The 23284-nt window shown below is 42.4% G+C and overlaps 1 protein-coding gene across 12 annotated transcripts in view; it reads right to left on the minus strand.

Moving 5' to 3' along the window:
- Positions 1-23284, minus strand: part of PIEZO2 (piezo type mechanosensitive ion channel component 2) — a 418984-nt gene that overhangs the window by 50934 nt on the left and 344766 nt on the right. For 7 of the 12 annotated variants that reach the window (XR_011541935.1, XR_011541934.1, XM_070627457.1 and 4 more), the window contains 9 exons: positions 22783-22948; positions 19244-19487; positions 16695-16791; positions 15435-15594; positions 11560-11649; positions 9934-10055; positions 8804-8875; positions 4408-4514; positions 3025-3123 (listed from right to left, as the gene is read on the minus strand). Coding sequence is in view for 10 of the 12 variants with exons in the window: in XM_070627457.1 (XP_070483558.1) it covers positions 3025-3123; positions 4408-4514; positions 8804-8875; positions 9934-10055; positions 11560-11649; positions 15435-15594; positions 16695-16791; positions 19244-19487; positions 22783-22948 (1157 nt within the window). In the remaining 2 variants the exon portion in view is untranslated. The remainder of the gene's footprint in view (positions 1-3024; positions 3124-4407; positions 4515-8803; positions 8876-9933; positions 10056-11559; positions 11650-15434; positions 15595-16694; positions 16792-19243; positions 19488-22782; positions 22949-23284) is intronic. The other 5 variants (XM_070627464.1, XM_070627461.1, XM_070627463.1 and 2 more) reach the window with 2 other exon arrangements.

Here is a 23284-nt window from a genome sequence, read left to right on the forward strand (position 1 = left end):
AACGGGAAGCCTCGCTAAGTAAAAATTGAATAGTTTTCTCTCATCGCGAATAAACTTTGAGTCAAAAACACAATAACATGTTTTACTCATTTACTTTGGGAAAACAGTTTTGTATATTTGACACTCTCTCTTGTGAATAACAGCTATTACCAGTAACTTGAGAAAGGGCTTTGTAGATTGATTAGATTTGGAAAGGAAAAAAATGTGATTTTAAGGTTAAAGAGTTATTCCAGAATGGTATGGAAGGAAAACTATGGTGCTTTTGGTTGCCTTTTGTCATTTTCATTCAAGAGCTGAAACATAGTTGCATTAGTATATTACAACCAATAACCACGGCAGAGCAATTTTGAACAGCCCCCCACCAACAGCCTCCCAAGTCATGCAGGATGAACGCAAAGAAAACCTGGATGTACAAAGTCAGCCATCTGTGATCACGAAGCCAAGCAGACATGCTCCTCATGCACCCACAAACACACCTGCGTCTCAGGGAAGCTGGGTTTTCTACTATGATGATAAAGTGAAAGGAATGTTTCGTGGGGGTGCTTGTAAACCCAGATTCTATATTATTTTCAGATTTCTGAAATCTTTGAAAAACACAGTGTAAGCAAACCACTGGCAGTGGGATGTCAGTAAGAATAAAGAGGGATTCAACTTTTGCATAGAGGGAAATGCAAAGGTCATAGGTTACCCAGAAAGAACATTCCTTTTTTTTTCTCACTGGTTGAAATCTGAATCTTATGGGCAATTAACCATGTAACACTTGTATTATTTCTGAATAACAAACCCACGAGGCAAAAAAATTATCCTATTTTATGCCAAAAACATACTTTGAAAAATGTGAAGATGAACTGGAATTTGAAGGACAAATACCAAATCAGGGAATTCATGGTAAATGTCTAGACATTGAGCATGTTAATCGGGAATTCTATCAAGAATATCTCTGAGGTTTAGCACACTAATAAGCAAATTCACTTTAGCAAAATATTGATTCTTTAAAAAAACTGAATGGCTAAACATAAATTTTCAGGCTTAAGAGCAACATACAATGACATTTTCTTTAAAAAAAAGTGTTATTATACTCTTGCTTTTAGATAATGCAAGAATGCCAAAAATAGAAAATAAAAGTGTAATTCAGCATTTGTGAATATAACAGGAGTGCAAATTGGAGGAATTATTTTGCTCTGAAGAAAAATGAAATCACTGGGAGGGAGGGTGAGAAAGAGAGAGAGAAGAGGATGTTTAGGATAGAAATGAAGAGGTCTTGTAGAAAGGGTGAGTGCCAGAAAAATTTGTCTTATTGAAAGGGAGCTCCTGGTTCTATATATGATCCCGAAATGATTAAGTCCATCCGTGCTTTCTTGTTGAGATGAGAATTCAGATGACGCAAGTAAGAGGAGTAAAGGGGTTGGGGGGGGGGGGCAAGGGACTCTTATGACAAGTCCTTATTTGTAGGCAAATTATCTTAATGTTGATGTTTGGAAATACAAACATTTTATAGTTCCAGGGTCAGTCTGACTGTTTCAGGAAAACGTTGATAATGAAGGAATAAGAGTAAATATCCCAATTCTTACAGAGTTAAGAAATGGAAGATCTTTACTGAAACTTTTCAGTTCTTAGATTGCAACTGTAACTATCATCTAATTTTATGAGTTTCTCTGGGGATTAAACACATGCACTACTAAGAATAAGTAGAAAAATGCATGAAAATGTACATAAATGACCTTTGGCTTCTCCAAACTGCCACTATCATGTATTCCCACCTTTATCTTAAATGCTATCATATATATTAGGGAAAAATGGGATTCATTTTACTGAAAACTTATTATGCAAAAAGTACTTAATTTTTAAAACAGGAGAGAACTTTATTGAAGTGGTGATCCTTAACTGAAAATGGTTAAGTTTTATAAACTGTCCTTTGATTCAGGTGTAATCCAGGACTTTCTTCATGTTGTCTGGAAGACTTTTTTAAAAGTAAGATGGAGGATAATTCCACTGCAGTCTTTCACACGAATTATCAAAGATGAATGGAGAGACTCATATGGTAGTCATAAAAGGAAAAAGAAAAAGGGTTCTGGGGCAGTGGTAACAGTGAATATCACAGTGAACACCAGAAGCCTGGCATTTCAAGAAGGAAGGAAGCTAGCGGTCTGGACCCCGCTGCTCAGGGTGGACCTGGGAGCCAGAGAGAGAGACAGAATTTCTGGTCCCACTGGAGCTGCTGAATTTAAATAACCTGCATTTAAATAAAACCTCAGGTAAACTGTGAGAAGCCCTGGTCCCCCTCACTATCCAAACCACCTGCTTAACACTTGAGGAGCGTGAAGACCTCAGAGTTTCAGTGTCTGCCCCAGATTAAGTCAGAAGAAGCAGCTTTCCACAAAGCACAAGAATAGTAATTCATTATTTATGATTTTCAGTAATGAAGAGATTACACATAGGTAGCTAGATAATTTCTTTTGGGCATTAGATTCATTAAGAAATAATCTTTCAACAGTTTCCTCAGCACTATAACCGAGGGCGTGCGGGGAGGGGCACACAGATTGTGCACAGCAGCACGGCCCGTAAGGCATTGGGTGAATTCAGAATGGTAAATGGAAGCCAAAAAGATCTCTGGAGAGAAACGAGTCTTTCGTTCGTGTATTCGTAATTTTACCAGCTTTCTGAGAAAATTTATCACACTTTTTACACATCATAACTGATGCATGCAACCAGATGTGACCCTTTTAAAATGAGACGTGATTTAGGCAAAACTATGAGACGGACAGAAAGTATGTGTATCTGCATTTTCTCTTTCTATTTTTTGATAGGCTCTGGTGTCAACCGAAAAACTAGAATCAAATAAGAAATTTGGCTTTTCAGAACTCATTTTGGAACGGTTTGCCTAATATTGTAAATTCTTATAATTCCTTCACTGAGCGATCTATAGAACAGGGAAAATGCAGACACAGGGCAATGGGGATCTGCTTGTCTAACGTTCTAAGGAGCGGAGGGCCACACACCACACACCAGTAAAACATCAAATACCTTTGCAGCTCTGATTAAATACTGAAGAATAGTTTTGGGAAGTTTAATGACAGACTTTGGCAAGGCTAAAATGGCTGACGCAAACTTCCCAATAGCTCTCTAAAAGAAGGACAAAGCAAGAGGGATTAGTAGAAAAAAACCAAAAACTAATAATTTAATATATGACGTCAGTATGAGTTTGTCTCTACAGTTACATCAACTAGGTTAAAATGTGCCAATCATTGAAAGCTAGAATAAATTGTGCTCTGCTTGTAAGTTAGGAATAAAGAATACAGTCAATCATTGCTTGTAATCCATATGGTGAAGATGATCATGTTCTCTCCTTTGCTGCATGATGAGTGATGGTTAGAAAAAAATTCATTAGAATAAAAATAAACAAGTTAACTCATTAGTATTTGACAAGCCAGCCACACACATGCACACAGACACAGTCATCAAGAAACACACACAGGTAGCAATGGAGCCAGTGAGAAAGCACCAGAGCGAGGTGTCCCCGTGGATAATTAAGTTCTTCCATTTCACTGGGAAGATGGGGTGGATGTAACCTGCCAGCTTGAGAAGACCTGGCCAGCAAGTGACAGTGGCTTAGCATGGACACATCATGTAGCTGATAGACATCATTCTATGTGCCTTGTAGTACAACTAATGGGAAACACCAGTCCTAGGAGGGGGCTCCTTGATAAGAGAAATATATACCATGCTTTCATGCCATACGTAACTCTACTGACAAAGCCTCCTCTTTAACAAGTGTTAATTACATATTCACCGGCTACATTATATTAGACTGGTGAGTCATACAGCTGAAAATGATACGGCAGATTCTGAAAAAGAAAGGCAGTTAAGCTGGAAAGATCTGAACTGTGCTAGATATTTTCATTATTCCCATAAATTCTCAAATCTTTAGAAATACAAATGAAACTGATTTTGAAAATTTGAGGCAACATTTAAATGACCATTTATTTCAAAATGAAGCAAGCATTTTTTTTTCATGACCAGCAATTTCACTTATCAAAATCTAAGTCCACTCAAGCAATCCAAAGCAATGCCACAGAAGTCTTCTTCACTCTTACTTGCAACAGAAAAATAAAGTTCGCCCAAGGAAGCTTTATTTTTTGTTTATAGCATCAGAAAATGTTGTGATGCCAGTGAATGAAGACCTGACTGGAACATTGTACTTGCACGGCGGTAAGTATGACAATGCTGAGAGCAAGCAGCATTACACTTTAAGGAGAAATAAACAATTTCAGATGTAAATTAGACGCTTCTGGGAGCTATACCACCTACGAACATGGCAGAAGAAGTCTAGGCCTGCAATTAAGGTTTGTCACAGAGAAAAAGTCTTCCAACGAGCAAAGCACGTGATTTCCCCAACCCTGTCATTACCTGGAAGGCCGACCTTCTTGGAGGCTCTTCTTCTTCCTTTTTAAATTCTTCCTCTTCCTCTTCTTCACTATCCGTTTCAAACAAATAATAATCTCCACTCCTGACCACTGAGCAAAACAAAATATTTTCTTATTTCTTGAAAGCGATATGAGATAATTGGGGGCTTATTAATGAAATGCCCCCCCCAAAGATACACAAATTGTCCACAAAGGGACCATAGCAAGAAATGTTGGCAGGGAGGAAAAAACAAGAGATGAAGAGAACTCATTCTGGCTAACACTATGTGGTATCGGCATGACTGGGTCTACACAGCACGAGGCCTTGTCTATGCCACGTAAGAGAACTGGCTACTACCAGGCTCATCTGGCATTTTCATCCTTCTTCATTGTAAATTTTACACAGATGCATCAGATCAACTCTGCAGCAACCAGTTTTGTTACCAAGACAGCCAAAATAACTGAAAACTATTATTGTTTCACAATTCAGAAATTTTGGTCCTTTAGACAAGGCCAAAGTGAATAGGAGAATTTGGTGTTGTCTGAGTGGGTCCAAAATGTTGTAGAAAAGCCAATCTGGATGATTCAGGACCAAGAATCAGTGTCACCAACTTTCTACTTCACTTTATACTGTGCAGACCTCGCTTCTCCACATGTGACACAAGGGACATAACACACATGGCAAGATATTTGAAAGAGTTTTTTAAAAATCACACATTTCCATGAAGAGGAAATGGGTAGGTAACATAAAAAAAATACAACCACAAAAACACCACCACCACCACCACTCTGGCTGTTTCTACGCGTAGCATGGGACAGACTGAGGCACGGCCGACAGCGTCCATACTCTTTACCACTGTTGGGCTTCTGGTCAACCAGGAGCTCCCCAGTTGCTTCTAAAATTTGAGGAGAACTGTACTGACCATAAGACACAGAGCACAAACAGTATGGACCACCTTGCCTTGCCTGACATTTTCCCTGCAGAACATACTGCTGTGTTAAGAGTTGGAAACAGAGAGAGCTGAAATGTCCAGAGATTTAAAGAATTTTGAGAATCAAATATTTATCATTTTGATCATTACTTTAAGTTGCCAGAGAAAAGAGACCCAGCATATACATTTCTGATGCTATAAGAACTGTACCACTATTGCATGAAAACATACTCATATTTTCAAGTTACATTCAAGTTTTCAAATGCTGAGGTATCTTTTGGATGACTAACAGGGTGTCTTCAGTTGTCAGGTTGGACCTATACATTGTAAAGTAATGGAAAACCTCGGCTTGTTTAAAGTTAGTCGCTTCAATATCACTAAACATGGTCAAAAGGTCAGGAATTTCGCCCACGACTTCAGACATATGTGCAGCCTCCATCCCTGAAGAGGCAGAGTGAATGAATTGGGCCTTATATCCTTGAACAGAAGCACTGTCGTCTGTCATTTTTACTTTGAAGAAAGAACCGGGCTCAGAGTACTGAACCCAGGCCTGAGGAAATAAATGCAATACAACATAAGGTAAGAATAAGCGAGAACAAACCAAAGTCACAGCATTACGTTTGACAGTGAGGAAGCCCGTTAAAGTAACGCCTTCACATAAGCTCAGAGATTTGCAGGAAAGTCACATGGACTCTACGTCACATGGTCATTTGGTAAAAACAGAGTGTTACAAGATTGAGCATTTTACCCTCATTATAGGCTCTAAAATCAACAATAGCTTAAATGTGTTCAATCATACCTTCTGTAACTTTCTTCATGCGGACACTGTAAGCCCAGTTTTCATCTCAAGTAGTATAACATTGATTTTATCATTTAAAAAACTTTAGCAATTTGTATGTGAGAAATTGAATTAACACATTAAAAAAAAGATGATAAAAGTCTCCTATTCCTTTATAAAATGTTATTGAAATGAGACCAAGAAAGTAATAGACAATATTTTCTTTAGTGCTGTCTGCTAATAATAAGTACAGAAGCTCTTACATATACATTTGTTAGTTCAGACAGAGATCCTGCCTCCAGCCTGTGTCCATACATATGTCATGGATGTTGATGCTGTTGCTGAGAACCGAGTGTGAAAACAACTTTCAAAGTCCCACCACCTGTATGCACAGAAACTTGGCCCTTTTTTTTCAGATATTTAACAGAAAAGTAAGACTTGGTGTTGATTTAGGCAGAACTGAATTGACCTGGAGACGAACGGCTCTGGAGTGGAAGGTATCATTGAACAGCAATAATGCAATCGCATGTGTGCACATAGGGATGGAAGTGGGAGATCTGTCACCTACAGATGACGATAAGATCTTGAATGCTTACTAATAACATGAACAACATAGCAACATCGTTATATTGTCAATTGACTTACTCAAGGGTATTCCAACTACACTTACTCTTATGCTCAGCACCTCTAAGAAATATCTATTTAAAAGCCCAGTGACTCAAGAGATCAGGATAAGGGCTTTTAATAAAGTGCTTCCAGATCTAATGATAAGTTTTGGAACTTGTCATAGTCTAGAAAATAAACCACATATTCATTCCTTTCCTTTCCTCACAAACTTATGAAAGGAAATACATTTTGTAGAAAAATTTTAACACCACTGTCAGAATCTGATTCCAAGCTATGAATTACACACATTCCTGCATTATTGCCCCATAAGGTATTATAACAAGGCACATTTAGTCTGGTATCAGTCTTCAAGAACTTGATATAATGAGGGTGAAATGAATCAGAAAATCTAAAGTCAATAACCCTTATAGGAAGTTCTCTAAAGTATTACCAACTTGTAAGATGATTATCAAAGACCATATCCAATTCCTTCCAAAATGCAACGTTCAGGTGAGAAAAGGAAAGACAACCACAACAATTGTGATGGGAATTTACTCCAGGTGAAGGTACAAAACATTCAGTAACATAATTTTGAAAATGGATAGGTCTCTCTAAACCAGCAAAGGGCCCTTTAAAACAGAAAGACAGGCATAGTTTACTTGTGACTTGATAGAAATAGACAGCTAGCACACTGCATTATCAGATCATTAGCATGACCAACACGCCAATGGACAACAAATTAGAGTCACGCAAAATTTCCACTTGAATTCTTGTCTTTTGACATGAACATCAAATGAAATGAAACTCTTCATAACTCATGGATTTTTTTTGGCCATAATGCCAAAATTCAATATTTGGGATAAATTTAATTACATCCAGGTATATTGAGCAAATTTTGAATATTGCTTTACTCAGTTGGCTTGCTGATTTTAGAAAATTATTTATTGGGTGAGAGAGGCCAATGCCAGATCTAGGTGACATTAAGAACTAGATAGGAGAAAAGACCCTGACTGATTTGACTTTCTAGTGATTCTGAATATCCTATTAGTAGAGGCGCTCGCATCATCGTGTGGTGTTATGGGCCTTGGTGCCAACCTTTATCTGATTGCATTAGCTATAGTTATCAAGACATAGTATAAGACATAAAAGACTGAAGACATTACAATTAAATTTGCAAAATAATTAATGATTATTCATATTCTAAAAAAATTAAGAACGGTTAAATTGAAAGGGATCATTCCATTATAATAACATTGGCCAATAATGAGTGATATTTACTTTGCTAAGCAGAACAAATTTAGCCATGAAATTCCCTAATTCCTCTTTTTTTTTTATGATCAGGAGAGAAACGCACTAATTCTATGTGGCTATGAAGCTCTGCTTTTCAAAAACTGTTTTCTGATTTGCTCTGTGTTGGTCATAGCTGAGCTGCACGTGGTGCCGAGGCCACGCCACATGCTGGGGATTGGATCTGTAGTGTAGTTTTTGAGGCTTTTTGAAACTGGGGAGGGGGCAGAGTGAGAAACTGAAGGCATTTTAAGTTATCCTCACTTTTATATTCAATAAATTGCCAAAAAATCTTACACGCAAATCAATCAAAGCTCTGGGAGTGAGGGGAGGAAGGCTTCCTGGCATCCACGCCGAGTGCCTCACAAAAAGGGTCACAGACACTTTGGACATACGCTTCTCCTGAAATCAGAGGCCCGGGAGGAGCCCAAACTCAGTTTTAGTAAGAGTTTGCAGCCACAAAATGTGACTGTATCAGCAGAGCTCTAGACCTCAGAACTGGATCACACGGCAGTCCATTCTTCTTGCCTTTCTGAGCCCAGAGATGGTGCTCAGAAGATGCAAGACACATGTCTGGCTTTCTTCGGCCAGCAGGATAATCTGCTGTCTCCTCTGGCAGATTTGATCCGCAGGGCTCAGAGAGCCTCTACATCACAATTTTCCTACACTCTGACCCCCTATCAAGTCACAAGGATCAAACCATGCATGGAACACACGGGTCACGGGGACACCCGAATTCTGGTCAAGGATATAAGGGTTAGAATCGATGAAACTGTAAGAGGATTGAGGAAACCTACTGGAAGCATGATCGACCCAAGGCCGCCACCACTGCTTTTTTTTGCCTTTGGCTTTCTGTTTGTCTGCTTCTCCTAAAATAAAATACGTCCAAATATTAATTCTTATAAAGCAAGAAAACAAATTTTGAAAACCACGCTTCAACAACGCAATTGTCAAAATCTAGCTAAGTTGCAAAAGTACATTAGGGATCAGGAAAAGGAATTACACTGACTCTGAAAAGTTTACATGAATTAGCAGGCGGGTTCACAAGGTAAATACTAAGTGTTATAGCAACATTATGCCACATTTTCACTTTCTTTTTAGTAACTGAGGCATATAAAGAAATATAAAAAAGAAGGGATTCTCTGTAAAAAATAGATCTCACATTGAATTTTCCATTGAGTTAACAGAAAAGAAGCATCATCCACATTTTATAGAACAATTTAGTGGCAAATAATTTGTTAAAATGCATACATTCCAATAACCAGAAATTTTTCCTGTGATTATTTTAATGCATTCTTGGAAAAATATAAATTTACTGGTGATTAATACGTACTATGTACTGGAAAAATATAAGGCACTATTTCTTCATTCTTTTCAAATAGAAAAGCATGTAAACATCTATAAGAAGACCTCTAAACTTAATTGGATATAATAAATCTATAATTAGATATAATAAATATATATTTCATCTTAACTTCATTGGAACAGACAATAATGAATAATATCCTAACTACTACATTCAGATGTCACATAAAGTATGCATGCATATTTCATTTTCATATAAAATTTTAGAAATCAAAGACAACAGTAGACGGCATATCTGAAATATTCCGTAAAGGAACAAATTAAGCAAATTCATGCCCATTTTCTTCAAAAACACATGTCTGTGACACAGAAGCTAGCTTATATGCTGATTAAAGTTGTCTTGCTGAAGGGTCGATACTTGTAAAATCATGGATTCATTAACTATGTACTTTACGGAACAAACTTATCCCACTCACAACGGGAAGGTAAAACTTTCTAAGTTAAAAAAATACTTTGAAAATATTGGCGGAATGAAAAGTAACGTTATTTTACAGCCCTGCCCAATATCATGCTATGATTCAACGTCAAGGTGCTCGAACAGGAGGGAAATGTCTCCACATACTTTCATCATCCTCTTCAGAGAGCTTTTGGATGTCTTGGCCTTCCCCTGACTCCTGAGTCAAGCTCAGCATCCTCTCCTTACCCTTTTTGTATTTCTGTTGTCTGGCCTTGATGCGATCCATCCTGCAAAATAAAGCAGCAGCAGCAATGCCAGGAACACACCCACAGTCATCACATGGTCAGCACGTCGGGTTTCTGTTTTTATGTATAAAGCCAAAATCATGGACAAAGTGATCAATATTTGAAAATTGTGAATAGTTGCTTACTAGCAATGAGTATCTCCTTGCTTTTTTAAAAATACCCATGTTATTTTGCACTACATAGATGTTACTCAATAATATGATCAATAATAATTATGCTAAGGTGACACACAGTACTTTACGTTCATTTATATCTTGTACTGCAGCCATTCTGAACACAGCATATTATGAAATATAAGTCCTTCATTCTCCCAGCTTTTGCATTCTTAAACAAATGGAAAAATTCAGTGAAAATTACAGTAACAGGCCTCACTAATGGGAAATCAGGAACACACTTTAAATGTGGGTATAAATTTGTTATTTCTCTAGACCCAATTTAGCTAGAAGCAACAAGAGCAACAGTTATACCACACTGTATTTGAATTATATATGTGTTTTTTATATAATGCGTAGCTTTGTGAAAATACCCATGCTGAGGGATAGTGAAATTTGTACCGGCAAATATTTTTGCATGGGGAACAAAGCTGGGAAATGAGGTCAGAGAGGGATGAAGCTGTCTTTGCAAAGTTGGGGAAATTTCCTGGTGTCTGCATTTTCTTGGGGAAAGTAGCTAGGTTCTGATTCTATGGCCATCAGCTCTTAAACCTGGCCCCAAACATATACAGCACTACTAATCCTCAAAAGTTCCATTCACTGCTGGAAATTTTACTCCAGGAAAATTCTTTTTCAATGGGCTAATTAAAAAAAAAAAAGGAATTCTCAAATCTCCTGGGTGGAGTCAGTCCTTTACTTGACTTCTCCGGAAAGGTGTGCTGGCAAAGGCTTCAAATTGATTATAGGGAGATACGGGTTGTATTTCTAGTGTTGCCTCTAGTTAGTTGTGGATTTTAAGTCATTGAATATTATGGGTCATCAGCTTCTTCCTGAAGAGACTGGATTCGAGCATCTCTACAGCTCCTTCCAAAGCGAGGACTCTGCATTGATTCCCTTAACGCACAGATGTAATGCACATCCACTCCAAGTGCCCGGCACTGGGCAAGACCCTGCCTCATTCATCAACTTGTTTAATCTTCATAAAAACCCAGACAGGATTGTGAACTCCGATTTAAAACAGGAAATTAAAATTCAGAGAATTTGAATGACTTGCTCAAGTTTCCAAAGTAAGCAGCTGAACTAAGACTTGACTCGTCTTATCCCAAAGGCTCCTTTTCCACAATTTTGCAGCTATCTTTCTTCCAAAGACTTCCATTTTCAGTCTAGCGGGCATAAGCCACTGCCCCAACACAAGGGCAAATACTTGGGAAAGTTAACTTGAATGGGATTTTCAGGGAGTTGAGGCTCCCCAGCAGCTGGGAGCCGGCTTAATGGGATCACACAAACCAAAAATAAAAGGAAAGGAGAAGCAGAATAACACAAAGCATCCTTACTGCCTCTTCAACTGATCCATTGACTTCTTCTCCTCCTCAATTCTGGCCTTTACAGCCTTCACAATTGTGGCCTGGAAAAGTTCTGCCCCTCTAAAGGAAAACCAGAAATAGAACAAATTAGTTTTATCATTGTTATTCACCGTCCCTCGAGCATGATTACAAAGGGAGAGAAAACATGGAGTCTCCTGGCTGGTAGCGGGTGTTGCAAGGTCCTGCCTCAAAGCCCCCTCCAGGGGACCAACAAGGCAAGCCTCCCCCTGGCAGGGAGTGGGCTGCTCACGACCCTGGGAGGTCAGCACAAAGAAAATGCTTTGTGTTTTCTATGGCATTAAAGGCCACACACTTCTTCAACCTCTTCAACACATCCCATAGAAGCGTACACCTCAGTGAAGGGTCACTAACTTGACCTTTTTATGGTTGTCCTGTGAGGGGACATTCGAAAGGAGGAGTGAATTCAGACTGGTTTTCTACTCAGTAAGCAGGAAAGGGTGTGCACTGAGCTGGGGCTTCCTTGAGGGAACATGCAAAGGTGGAGGGCAAGCCCATCAGTGGGATTCTCTTCTTCCTATCCTTTCACGCCCTTCTGTTCTTCCTCACTTTTCAGGCCAACTCAAGGGTCTCCATAGATCTCATCAACCTCTCTTAATATCTTCAAGCCTGTCCCATTGTCATCCCGTCACATCCGCTTGGCAAATCCCAAGTCGGTAGGAACCCAATGGTGCGCACCAGTCCTGTGCTCGGATGGGCTGTGTCAGCGGTGCAGAAAACGCAGGACCGGGCAGGTTATCCGCTGTGCCCCTACACTCACAGGAGATTCTTCTGCTCCTCTACAGCGCTATTTCAAACTGCCCACACATTTCTCAAGTCTCGAAATCTGTCAAGGGCTTTTCTCTCCTGCTAAGTGACCCAGCTTCCTACTTCCCAGAGAACCTAAGTCATGAAGCAATAATTTGCTCAGCTTCCTGCCACCTATCCTGCGGACAGCCTTTACCGCAGTGACAGGGAAGAGGTGACGTTCTCCTGCCAACGCCTGCCTGTGCTCAGGTCCCTCCCCACCCTCAGCCTGAGGAACTCCATCCTCTCTGCCTGAATTCCAACCTTTGCACTGCTACTGAATCCCGCTTACAAGAGGCAAACATGCTCAGGTCTTACTAACCTTAGAAAAAGAACCTGTGTACACCCGACAGTTTTCTATGCATGCCCTTACATCCCTGTCCCTGCATAGGCAAATATCTTGCCATCACGTCTGCAAGCCTGTAACTTCAACCTCAGCTCATCGGTGTTTGGCTCTGCCCCCTACCTGTGAGGTCACTGACTGTGCTGTTCAACCTTCATCTCGTCTTTCTGTGTCCCGTCTGCTGAACTTCAGCTTTCAAATAGCCTTCCTCAGGCTCCTTCGGCACCTGCTCTTTTGGTTTTCCTTCTTCCTTTCTGGCTCAGAGTTCCTGGTCTTCTCTGCCCATCTCTTCAATGTGAACACTCCCCAGGGCCCTCTTCTCATTCTCCACATCCTCCCCAGGCAGCTCCAACCACTCATCTGCTGCAATACCATCTGTGTAATGATGACACTCAAGTCTATTCACATCTCCACCCCTGTCCACTCAGCTGCCGGCTGCACTTCCCGACCGGGTGAATTTCACATGCCCACGAGACCTACAACCCCCCACGGCAGGCAGCCTTCTCTGCCAGTGTGCAGCTCCTTAGGTTGTCTACATTTGGGATTGGAACCGCCATTTGCTTAAGCCAGAATCCTAGGCATGTCATCCTCTAGTCTTCCCTTTCTATCACCATCTCCCTCCTTTCCAGTCAACTTTATGGTCGTGCCAATTTTACCTCTCAATACCTTTCTATTTTATCCCATCTTGGTCCTAGCCATCATCTCTATCTTGGATCATCAGAGCAGCCACCTAGCCGGTCCCGCTGTCTACAGTCCTGCTTATACCTAATATATTCTCCACACCACAACCAGAGTGAGCTTCTGAAATGCAAATACAGCCTGCCTTCCTATTGTCTGTGAGATTACTTCTAAAGTCATAAACACGGTTTATGAGGCCCCTGATAATCTGGCCTCTCCTTACATCTCCAGTTTATTTCTCACCACTCACAATCTTCATCTTCAGACTTCTATGTTTCAGCCACTCGGAGCTTCTTACAATTCCTCAGTCAAAACTCCTCTCGGTACCTTCACTCAGGCTGCCTCCCTACCTTCCTCCTCTAACTCCTGGTCACCCCTCAGACAGCAGCTCACAGTGGAAGGCTGCCCTGGTCCCTGCCCCTGCGGTTGGCTATATGTCCTTGATACAATCCCACAGCTTCCTGAACGTCTCCTCCCATCACACCAGCCACGCTGGATTGTGACTGCTTATTGGGGTGTCTCTCCCCCCACCAGTCTGCAGGCTCTGTGAGGGCAGGGCAAGCATCCATGTCCTTGTAACAGAGTAGGCGGTGAGTAAATGGATGAATGAATGAATGTCTATTCTTCAGAAAGTCCATTGTGAGTTCACTGCTTATTAGACATGAGCTCTACTCCGAACCAAAGCCATCACTTTCTGTAACATGAAGAATATGCTGTCTAAATAACTGTGACAACTTTGAGGAAAAGACACCAGCTTCCTATTTTGCCCAGGACCCCTAAGTACCAAATGTGTATGGGAAGCATAAAAGATGCATTTACCAGCAAAAATACCAGCTGATATACATAAGTAAACAAGGTTACTGCCGGCACAGGATGAGACATTGTGCTCTGCTCGGAAGATGATGTCCTGGATACTGGTAAAATAATTACAATGGTAAATTCCAGGGCCAATATTGTACATTAAATGAAATCACTGTTCATCTACATAGTGAGGGCCAAGGGTGCCACAGGGCTCCTTGGATTAAACATAGGTCCTCTCCTAGGTCCTCTTTGTATTTGGCTACAAGTTAATTACAAGGGCTTGGAATTGCCTCCATATAAATAGACTTTTGAAATAAACATTTTGTTCATCCTGGCAGGGAAAGAGAACTCCAGGAACACTGGTGGTATAAACACAGATGTATTCGTTTAAACTACAAATCAAAATGATAGATATTGGCAATTTCATATGATACAACCCATTGTTTATCAGGCTAGTTAGCGCCGTGGATCTGATGGGACCCAGGCTGGGATCTAGGCAGGGTCAGCGTCTCTGAGAGGTGCCCCGCAGTCCAGGGGATCGCGCACCTGGCCACTGACCGCCCCCATCTCAATGGCATTCCCTTTAACGTCTAGTCTTCTTCCCGGTTTTTTCCCGTAAACCCACAAGGCTGGGGACAGAAACCAGAGAAAGGCAGTAACCCAGTAGTTCCAGCGTCCCAGAGCAGAGAAAATCAGGTTGTTGGGGAAAAAGAGAGCGAAATGAGGGAAGGAGAAGGAAAGACAAGGAAGAAGCATTTAGAACCAGGCTTCAGGGACACACTCCTCGTCTAAGACCTGAGGAATAAGAGGTGATTATGTTTCCTCTATTTTCAGGAGTTTCTTCTTGAAATAGAGGCAGGGAGGGGCAAGATGGGCCAGACTGTAGCCTGACACGGCCCATGTTGCTGCTTTGACTGAGGCCGGAAGGAGCGCCTCCTTGTGAGGGGTCTGTACTGAGGGCTCTGGACCGCCAGGCACTCTGACCTTGCAGCCTGTCCCATTCCTGTGAAGCATGCCTCGGCTCCACAGACTTTCTGGTTACGCTCCTATTTTAGATCTTAAAGGCTTTAGGTTAAAGCCATCTTGGACTGATTTTCCTGGAAGGAATTTCTTAATTTTTTGTGGGTTCTACAAGTAAGCTCAGACAGAGAGCACAGTGCAGTATTCCTTCCAGACAGGTTTCTTAAGAGGATCCACTTGATTCCCAAGCCAGACCCACCTTGATGCCAGGATCTGTGAAGCTTTTATATCTGCCACGACATGTAGAAAATAGTAACTCATGAAAACTCTCCTCTGCAGCAGGAGGAAGGCAAAACAGATGCTGTCCCAGATAATTCCTGCTTCACCACTGGGCAGTTTACATGAGGAATCGTCATCAGCTGGGGCAAAAAAAGTGGGAAAAAATTAAAAATAACATCCATTTTCATTGTTATTTTATAAAATCTGCGGTATGATCAGACTTGGGAGATCACACAGGCATAAAATAACATTCTGATGCGTCAATTCATTCATGAGTGGATTTATTTACAATGGAGGCCACACACTTCAAATCCACTATTGACACTGATTCATAAGGCTGACCACAAAGGGAACTCTTGAAAATGTAAGGCACAGGGGGGCCTCTTTGCCAAGGAGGGCTCCTGAGTATTTCTTTCTCTTAGGGAGAAAAGACCCTTTCTCCTAATAAGGGCCATGGAGAAATAATGTTGGTATGTCCCAGGGTCAGAGGAAATACTCTGGTACAAAAAGAGCACCCCTTCTGGGAACGGGCTCTCCCAAGGGTGAGCCTCAGAGCCGTTAAGGCAGTATGGTCTACTCGAGGAAGCACATCTGATCCTAAGGCAAGACAACTCCCAGTGACTCTTCAGCCTCAGCAAAGCATGGCCTGCACTGGAAGCCACAGTGAAGAAAGCGTCATGTTCAAGTTGCCCCCATTCTGGGCACCACGGAGAACGCTGTGTGGTGTTGTCCTGGGTTCCAGTGCAAGAAGCAGAGGGATGGGAATGGGACTTCTGCCTCGGGCCCGGAGAGAGCCTAACTACAGAGACCCTGGTGCTCCTCCTGACTGTCTTCCTGAGTTTGAAGTTCTCTGAGATTCCTGAGGAAAGAACAGCCTGGAAGGCAGAATTACTTTGATGACCCAAGATTCTAACTGCAACAACCACAGGTTTGAGTGGGTTTCTCTAACGCTTTCTAATTGTAGCTCAAAAAAGTTCGTAGGCCACAACCCCATCCCCAGGACTGCCAGGGCTTGGGAAGTTTCTAGAGGACAATCAAAGATGCTTTGAGTAAGGACACGTCATGTTACGGACAACAGATTCACAGAGCAATACAATCTGATAGCCTCCAAGCAGAGACAGAACTGAGCTCCACTTTTTTCTCTTTTCTTTACATGCTTTGGCCCAATTTTTAAATTAGAGCAATACAACTGTCCTTCCTTCTCTGTCCATCTACTCTCAAATTTGCTTTTCATACTTACGCATTTTATAGCCTTTGACGGTGCAGGCCAGGCTGAAAGCTTGGATCAACCAGCAACTATTTTGAACCAATTTTTCAATGTATCCACATGCTCCTATCTGAAAAAACAAATGGGGAAGGCAAATTCTGAAACTCTGCACCCAGAGAAAGAGGTTGATGGCTTGTGATCCCAACATGTGCAAGAATTCACAAAGTCTCAGTGCCAATGACTGTGGAAAGTGCCAACAGAACCTAAAAGTTCAGTCACCATGGGGCAGTGCAACTGATGCTTCAGGAGAACCATCATTTCCTGAGGGAAATGAAACCCAATGAGCAAAGGAGGAGCTTTAGCGTGAAATTTCCTGCACTCGGAGTACCCTTTTTTTCTAAGAGGAAATCTGGACTATTGTAGGAACCAGCTCAACTCTGTGATAGCAAATGGGTGAGCACTGAATCCCAGGACTTTGATTTTGATAGAGCTGCTTTCTCACAAGTCACATATATTAAACCTATGCTATTTGCCAGGAGATCATCACAAACATAAGCAGCATGATATATAGTCCTTAGAATAGGAACAGAGTATGTGCTTTGAGGCTTTTTTTGGCCAATTCTCTGGGTAAAGAAATCTTCTTTTTGATTTGCATGTGGTTGTCTGATAATAACGATTTCTTGTCACAGTTCTGTTAAGTTCACAACCTGAGAGGGAATAGGTTTAAACAAACATTAATCATTGCAAGCTAACACATAAAGGTGATGGCTGAGTCGTGTTTATTTCCTGGGAACATGTGAGGTAGGAGGATATAATTAGGATTTGCTCCTAAATCAGCAGTTAGCCAGCACGAGTACCTGACCATCAGAACATGCTTTCTGAACTAATATTTCAGTCCTATGGAGCCAGGCTTTGGCTCAGCTTCTCTTGGTTGGGAATATCCTTCCCGCTTTGTCTCCCAGGACACCTCTGAGTCTATCTCTCAAGTCTCTGATGGGTTCAAAGGGCATCACCTCCAAGAAGCCTGTTCCCAACTCATTAGGCAAGATATTACATATTCGGTAACCCTTTTGTTTTTCTAAAATTTGTGATAATTAGCATTAACAGATCATATTATGATTATTTATAGGTAGGTTTATCTTCCCTTTTAGGATGAAGAGTTCCTTGAGAGTAAAACCTGGGTACTAGCTAGCTCTTTGAGACATGAAACTGCAAAGAACAGTTCTGCAATATAGTTTTACACAGGGAATGAATGAATGAATGGACTTTGTAGCCATACATTTTCCAGGAATGGCTGTAGGGATCAGCTTCTGGGAACGGATTTTTCACCATCAGACTGACTTTAGAATGAAATGCCATTCTGTTGTGCTGTCTCATACCCTCTCCAACAATTCTCTATACTATCCCAAATGTAAATAAATATTAGTGGGGTAAAATTGATGAATAAAAGTCACTTTTACTATCAACTAGAAAATTAACATTTCAACGGAGTGTAGACAAAATAAATTATCCAAATACACATTCATGGTTACATAGACTTGACTTTCCAAGGCCTCTAAACAGAGCAATGGATGTGCCAAGGAAAAAAAAAAAACCAAATGCTTTCACAGTTGAATTGCCTGGTGAGCTCATCTTTAAGTAGCTAGGAAGGGCAGAGGCAGGAAATCCTTACATCTCTGTGCTCCTAATGCACTATCACTTATAGCCTGTGAGTAGTGGGCACAAGGACTAACTTTAAGTCAGGGCCAGCTACAGATGGATTAACTCCTTCAGCTCAGGAAAAGTTGTTGCTTAATATCCTGAAACAATAAATAACTTAAATGCTGTCCTTGTGGCCCAAAAGATCTTCTATGACTCTGAGATGATAGTAGGGAGTTTGAGTTACCTACCAGGTCAGGGAAAAAGCTGTGTCCTGGAACATGGGAATCTAAGAGCGGGGCAGCCGAACTCTAGCGGAGGGAGGTGGCTTTGCCTCAGCCCTCTGCTATCTTAGCTCTGCCCCGGTCAGGGCATCTGTGCTCAGAGGCAACTGGGAAGCTGTTTTCTCTGTGTTTACCACACCTCATGGGTACTTAAAACATCCATGCATTCAACAGCGTATACCATCTCATGCCTTCTCCCCCCCCAGTGTTATAGAGAAGCGTGCTCATTTTATTTCATACTTCCACAGCTCTTTCCAGGTAAGAGGGTTGCTTTAACCCAATGTGATATGACTCTGAAGAGCTTCAATGACTGACTCAACTTGTAAAAGGGCCATTTGGTAGGACAAACTATGAGTGATGACAAATTATTCCTCAGAAGGGATAGGATTTTAATAAATAACTACATTTTAGAATTTATTCCTATGAATACACATCTTCTTGTCATGTGACCTTGAGATGGTGGAAATGAGCAAAAAGGATTCTGCTTAAGATGGCAAGACAAAGAGTAATAAATGGTCATTTGAATTCTGAGTTTGCAGCATCTTATTTGGGGCTTTTAAGAGAGCAGTGTGATGAGCAATGGGCTTTTAATAACCACTGAATGGACTGTTTACTCTCGCACTCAAACCACAAATGTGTTATATGGTGGGAGCCACTTACTGACAGTATGTTTTTCATTGTAATCACAAAAACGTTGTATGCAATCAGCCAGTCCCAATAGCGCAGGATGCTCTTGATGGGTTTCAACAGCAAATTGCCCCCAAAAAGCAGGAAATAGAAGCAGGCCACCAAGTAACCCATGCAAAAGATGCTGATCCTGGTGGTCCCAGTGATGAAGATGATCGTGAGGACGAACCAGAAGAGGTAGCTGAAGATGATTACTTTGGACATGTCTAAGTACGACCTGGAAGACAAAACGGAACCATCAGAGGGCAACGGCACACACATACAAAAATATCGAGTCAGGAGATCCTCCTTTAACAGGGGAAAAATTCATACTCCACTTGTGACTCTCTCTGACAGCGCTACGCAAGTCACACTGTGAGCGCTGTGTTCATCCTTCATCTAACACTGCCTGGTCTATAGGAAATCCTAACCTAGTCAGTCACGGGCCAGCAGGTAAGTTTGTGAAAACACTGTGTGCACGTTTATCATCAGCGTATTTGGGCCAAATTTCCCACAAACAGCAAGATTTTCTGCCTACTACCTGAGTACTCAAAAGCTGTCCCCACATTGCTACAGAGGCACGGATCCCGGTGCGGCAGGGGTTCTAAGATGCAGATGCCTCCTGGAGCAAGGGAACGGGGAAGAACGGCTCCCTTTCGAGGAACTAGAAATGAATAGGTTCAAACAAACCCACGTTACAGACTGGAGATGAAATGTCTCCCTGGGGATGAGAAGTAACTCGTCGCAGTGACAGTGTGGGGGGAGGGGGGCGTGGGGGGCTTGGAGGATCTTTCCAATACCCTGTCTTTGCATGTCCCTGGGTGGAGTCAGGATGCCTATTTGGGAGCCACTCCTCCCCTATGACCTTCCTGACGGAAGGCGAGACCGCATTCAGGCTCAGTCCATAAACTGCAGCTGCTGGAGTCTCCCTCTGGGGTCACGGAGACCCCGGGGCAGCGGTACCCTCAGGCCAAGTCCCATCTGTATTTGCTTAATTAGAGCTTCTTTGTTTTGGAGATTTTGCTTTGACTGTTCCTCGTCCCAGGTTTGGGGAGAAGTACAGGAGAACCGATTCTGGGTGAGTTATTTGACTAAGGAGTTACTTTGTAAGAGTTAATAAGTATCTCTTGATAAAATATGCACTACGGTATCCAGCATGGTTGGGAGGTGAGTTGTGCCTTAAAGGTACATTGTCAGATAAGTGAACCTTCGAACTTTACTCTTTCTAGAGTAAAATACTCAATACTTTTAAATGTTTTTACAGAATACTTTTCTAAAATATATCACACCCTTCCTTGACTTCGTACGCAAAGGAGAGTGAATAAAACGTCAGTATTTCTCAGTCTCCCAGGATCACCAGAGTTAGTGATTCAGTGTAGCCATAATATGGGAACACGTGTGTGGTCTGAAGTCAGTAGAATTGGGCTGCTGGCATTTTTGAGTGTGTGTGTCTATGTGTGTGCAAGCACATGTGCGTGTTAGTGCACCATGTGCTTTCTATAAATTTCCCTTCCTTGCCTGCAGTTGTTAATTCCTGCTCTGGAGCCCCCGCCCCACTGCTCAGCACTTAACCTGTGTAGGTTTGAAAATCATAAACCTAAACTTGTGAGAATAGCATGGGAAACACTAGTAACACCAGCCTCAAGGCCCCCTGGGCAGGTGAGCGGGCCCTCGGGGCTTGTCCCTAGGACTGGAGGCCCCTGAACAGCCCGCGGGCACCCTGGCTGCTCCCCAGAGCCGCTGGAAGCGTGCAGCCGCAGAGAGGGCCTGTGGAACAACGGGCGGTGTCACAGCAGAGCCGTCACCCGCTTCCTGCTCTCGGCTGTGGTAGTTCCCAGGTGACCCCTGAGGGGTAGCTTTTCTGACAGTCCTAATTGAGAAACAGATCTAAAATCCTGAAATAATTCTATTTAAAAAAGATACAGCTTTAAAAATCAGTGGTGCAAAAAAGCTTTCCAGTGGGTATGTGGTTTTCCCTTCATACAGTGTAGGGTTGAGTATGTATTTTTCTCCCTTTGCTTTAGGGAAAAGGGCGAGCTGGACTGATTTTTCTCTTAGGACCACAGAGAAGAGGTAAAAACAGAAATCTTGCTGTGTTTAGTATGGTCCTCAATTCATGAAAGAATCTTCCAGTCTACATAGCACAGCATCAAAGCAAACTCATGGACTATTTACTCAGTGTATATGGAGCCTCCTACGCTGCCGAGAGGCGCGGATGCTTCCACACCACGCAGTCTTTGCAGCTGCAGTGACCGGGTTCAAACCCTTGCTCAGTTTCCTCATCCACGAAGGAGGGAGGATAATATTCCCACTCAGAGGGCAGTCACTGGGGTGAAATGCTGCATCCACGCAGAGCGCCCGAAACACAGCCTGCACAGAGGAAGCCCCCAGTGGCCGCCGGCTGTTAACCCTGTGATGTGCACTGGAGGCCAACAGTTCATATGGCTGGGGAATGGCGACAAGTACAAAAATAAGTGAGAAGTGGACTCTGCCCTAAGTTGCCTATCCCTTAGACTGAGGGGGTAAGATAGGTTCTTAAAATAATACCGTGCAAATACCATGCTCTAGGAGGTCAGAATCAGAGAGCTAATTTCAGTGGGGAGTCCCACTGGCTTGTACAAAACAGCCATCTCTACAGTGTGCATGAATGCGCATGAATGTGCAGCCACTCACCGGATCCTCACAGCAGTACTAGAAGATGGATGCTAACTAGGGAGGATCAGAGAGGTTCAGTAATTACTCCAAAGACAAACAGCTGGTAAAGGAGGCATAAAAAAATCAGACCCATTTGTCAGACTCTTACTGCTGGTGGTTGAATTGAGTCTTAAAGGCGCTACAGGACTGCAGAGCTGGCTGGAGAGGCAGATGGCAGTGCCCTCCACAAAGTGGGCGTCAGACGAATAAACGATGAGGACTTAGGAACCCAGAGCAGGCAGAAGGAAGCACAGCAAGAAATGTAGTTTGGTTTAAACATGAACTCTGAGGAGGGGATGAGCAGACTGCCAAGATCAGCTGTCACCAGACTGCAGAGGGCAGTGGAGGGCAGAAATGGTGCTAGGAAGGGAGCCCACACACAGCCACGGAGGGGACCGCTCGAGAGAGCGCCAGCACAGGGTGGGCTGTGGGGACCAGTCCTCCTCGGTGTCCACTGAATATGGGGATAAGGAGGAAGGACGGAGGATGAGGGGACGAGGAGGAGGGATGAGGACGGGAGGAGAGACAGAGGGTAAAGATGAGGTATCTCTGCTGGATTGCCGGGAAGCAGTATTATGGGCATGAAGTCAGTTGTGTATGAAGAAGAGGAGGGAAACTGAGGCCAAAAAAATTGGTTAATGCTGGAAAATACAGAAGCAGAACTATCATTCAGAGTCTCGGCTTCTAGACTACTGAGCCGCCTGTCTGCATTTATTGCTTAGTGTGTACAACCAGCTGATCAGTTTCCCAAGACTAGCAGAGAGAAACTGGAAGTAGAGGTCGATACTCTAAGTGAGATACACACACCAAAGTGGCTTTGAAACCTGTGCAACCGTTACCTGCAGTGAATGAAGTCTGGTACAGGGTTATGCTGGCTGAAAGAGGCTGCATCAAGGTTCATGCAAATCTCGACATTGTCTCCCGCCATGATTCGCACTGCAGCCTTATTTTCATCCTCAAAAATTTGCCTTTGTAAGGAGGCACACAGAAGCAGCATGAAGTCATCTGGCAAGACAGAGAGAGAATTAAACCACCTTCTCATCTTCTGGGTTTACACAATGTAAGAAAGAGTCCTCACATGGTATGAGCTCCTAAGGGAGTCGTGTTCCCAAAGTTCATAGGGCAATTCTTCCCGGATTCCTATGTCGGGGCCAAGTCCACCTTCCCCACCATGGGTGATGCAGGAGGGACCACAGACATCCTGGTGCTCCTAGTGCAAGAGCCCGTGGATTCTGTCTGCACAGTGGTGACTGAAAGTATCAGGTGCAATTACCAGTCTCCAGGACTCGCTTATATGATAATGTTTATTTGCATTTACCTCCCACCAAAGTTCTGAGGAGG

The sequence above is a fragment of the Equus przewalskii genome, chromosome 7 (assembly GCF_037783145.1).
Source record: "Equus przewalskii isolate Varuska chromosome 7, EquPr2, whole genome shotgun sequence".
NCBI classification, from domain to species: domain Eukaryota; kingdom Metazoa; phylum Chordata; class Mammalia; order Perissodactyla; family Equidae; genus Equus; species Equus przewalskii.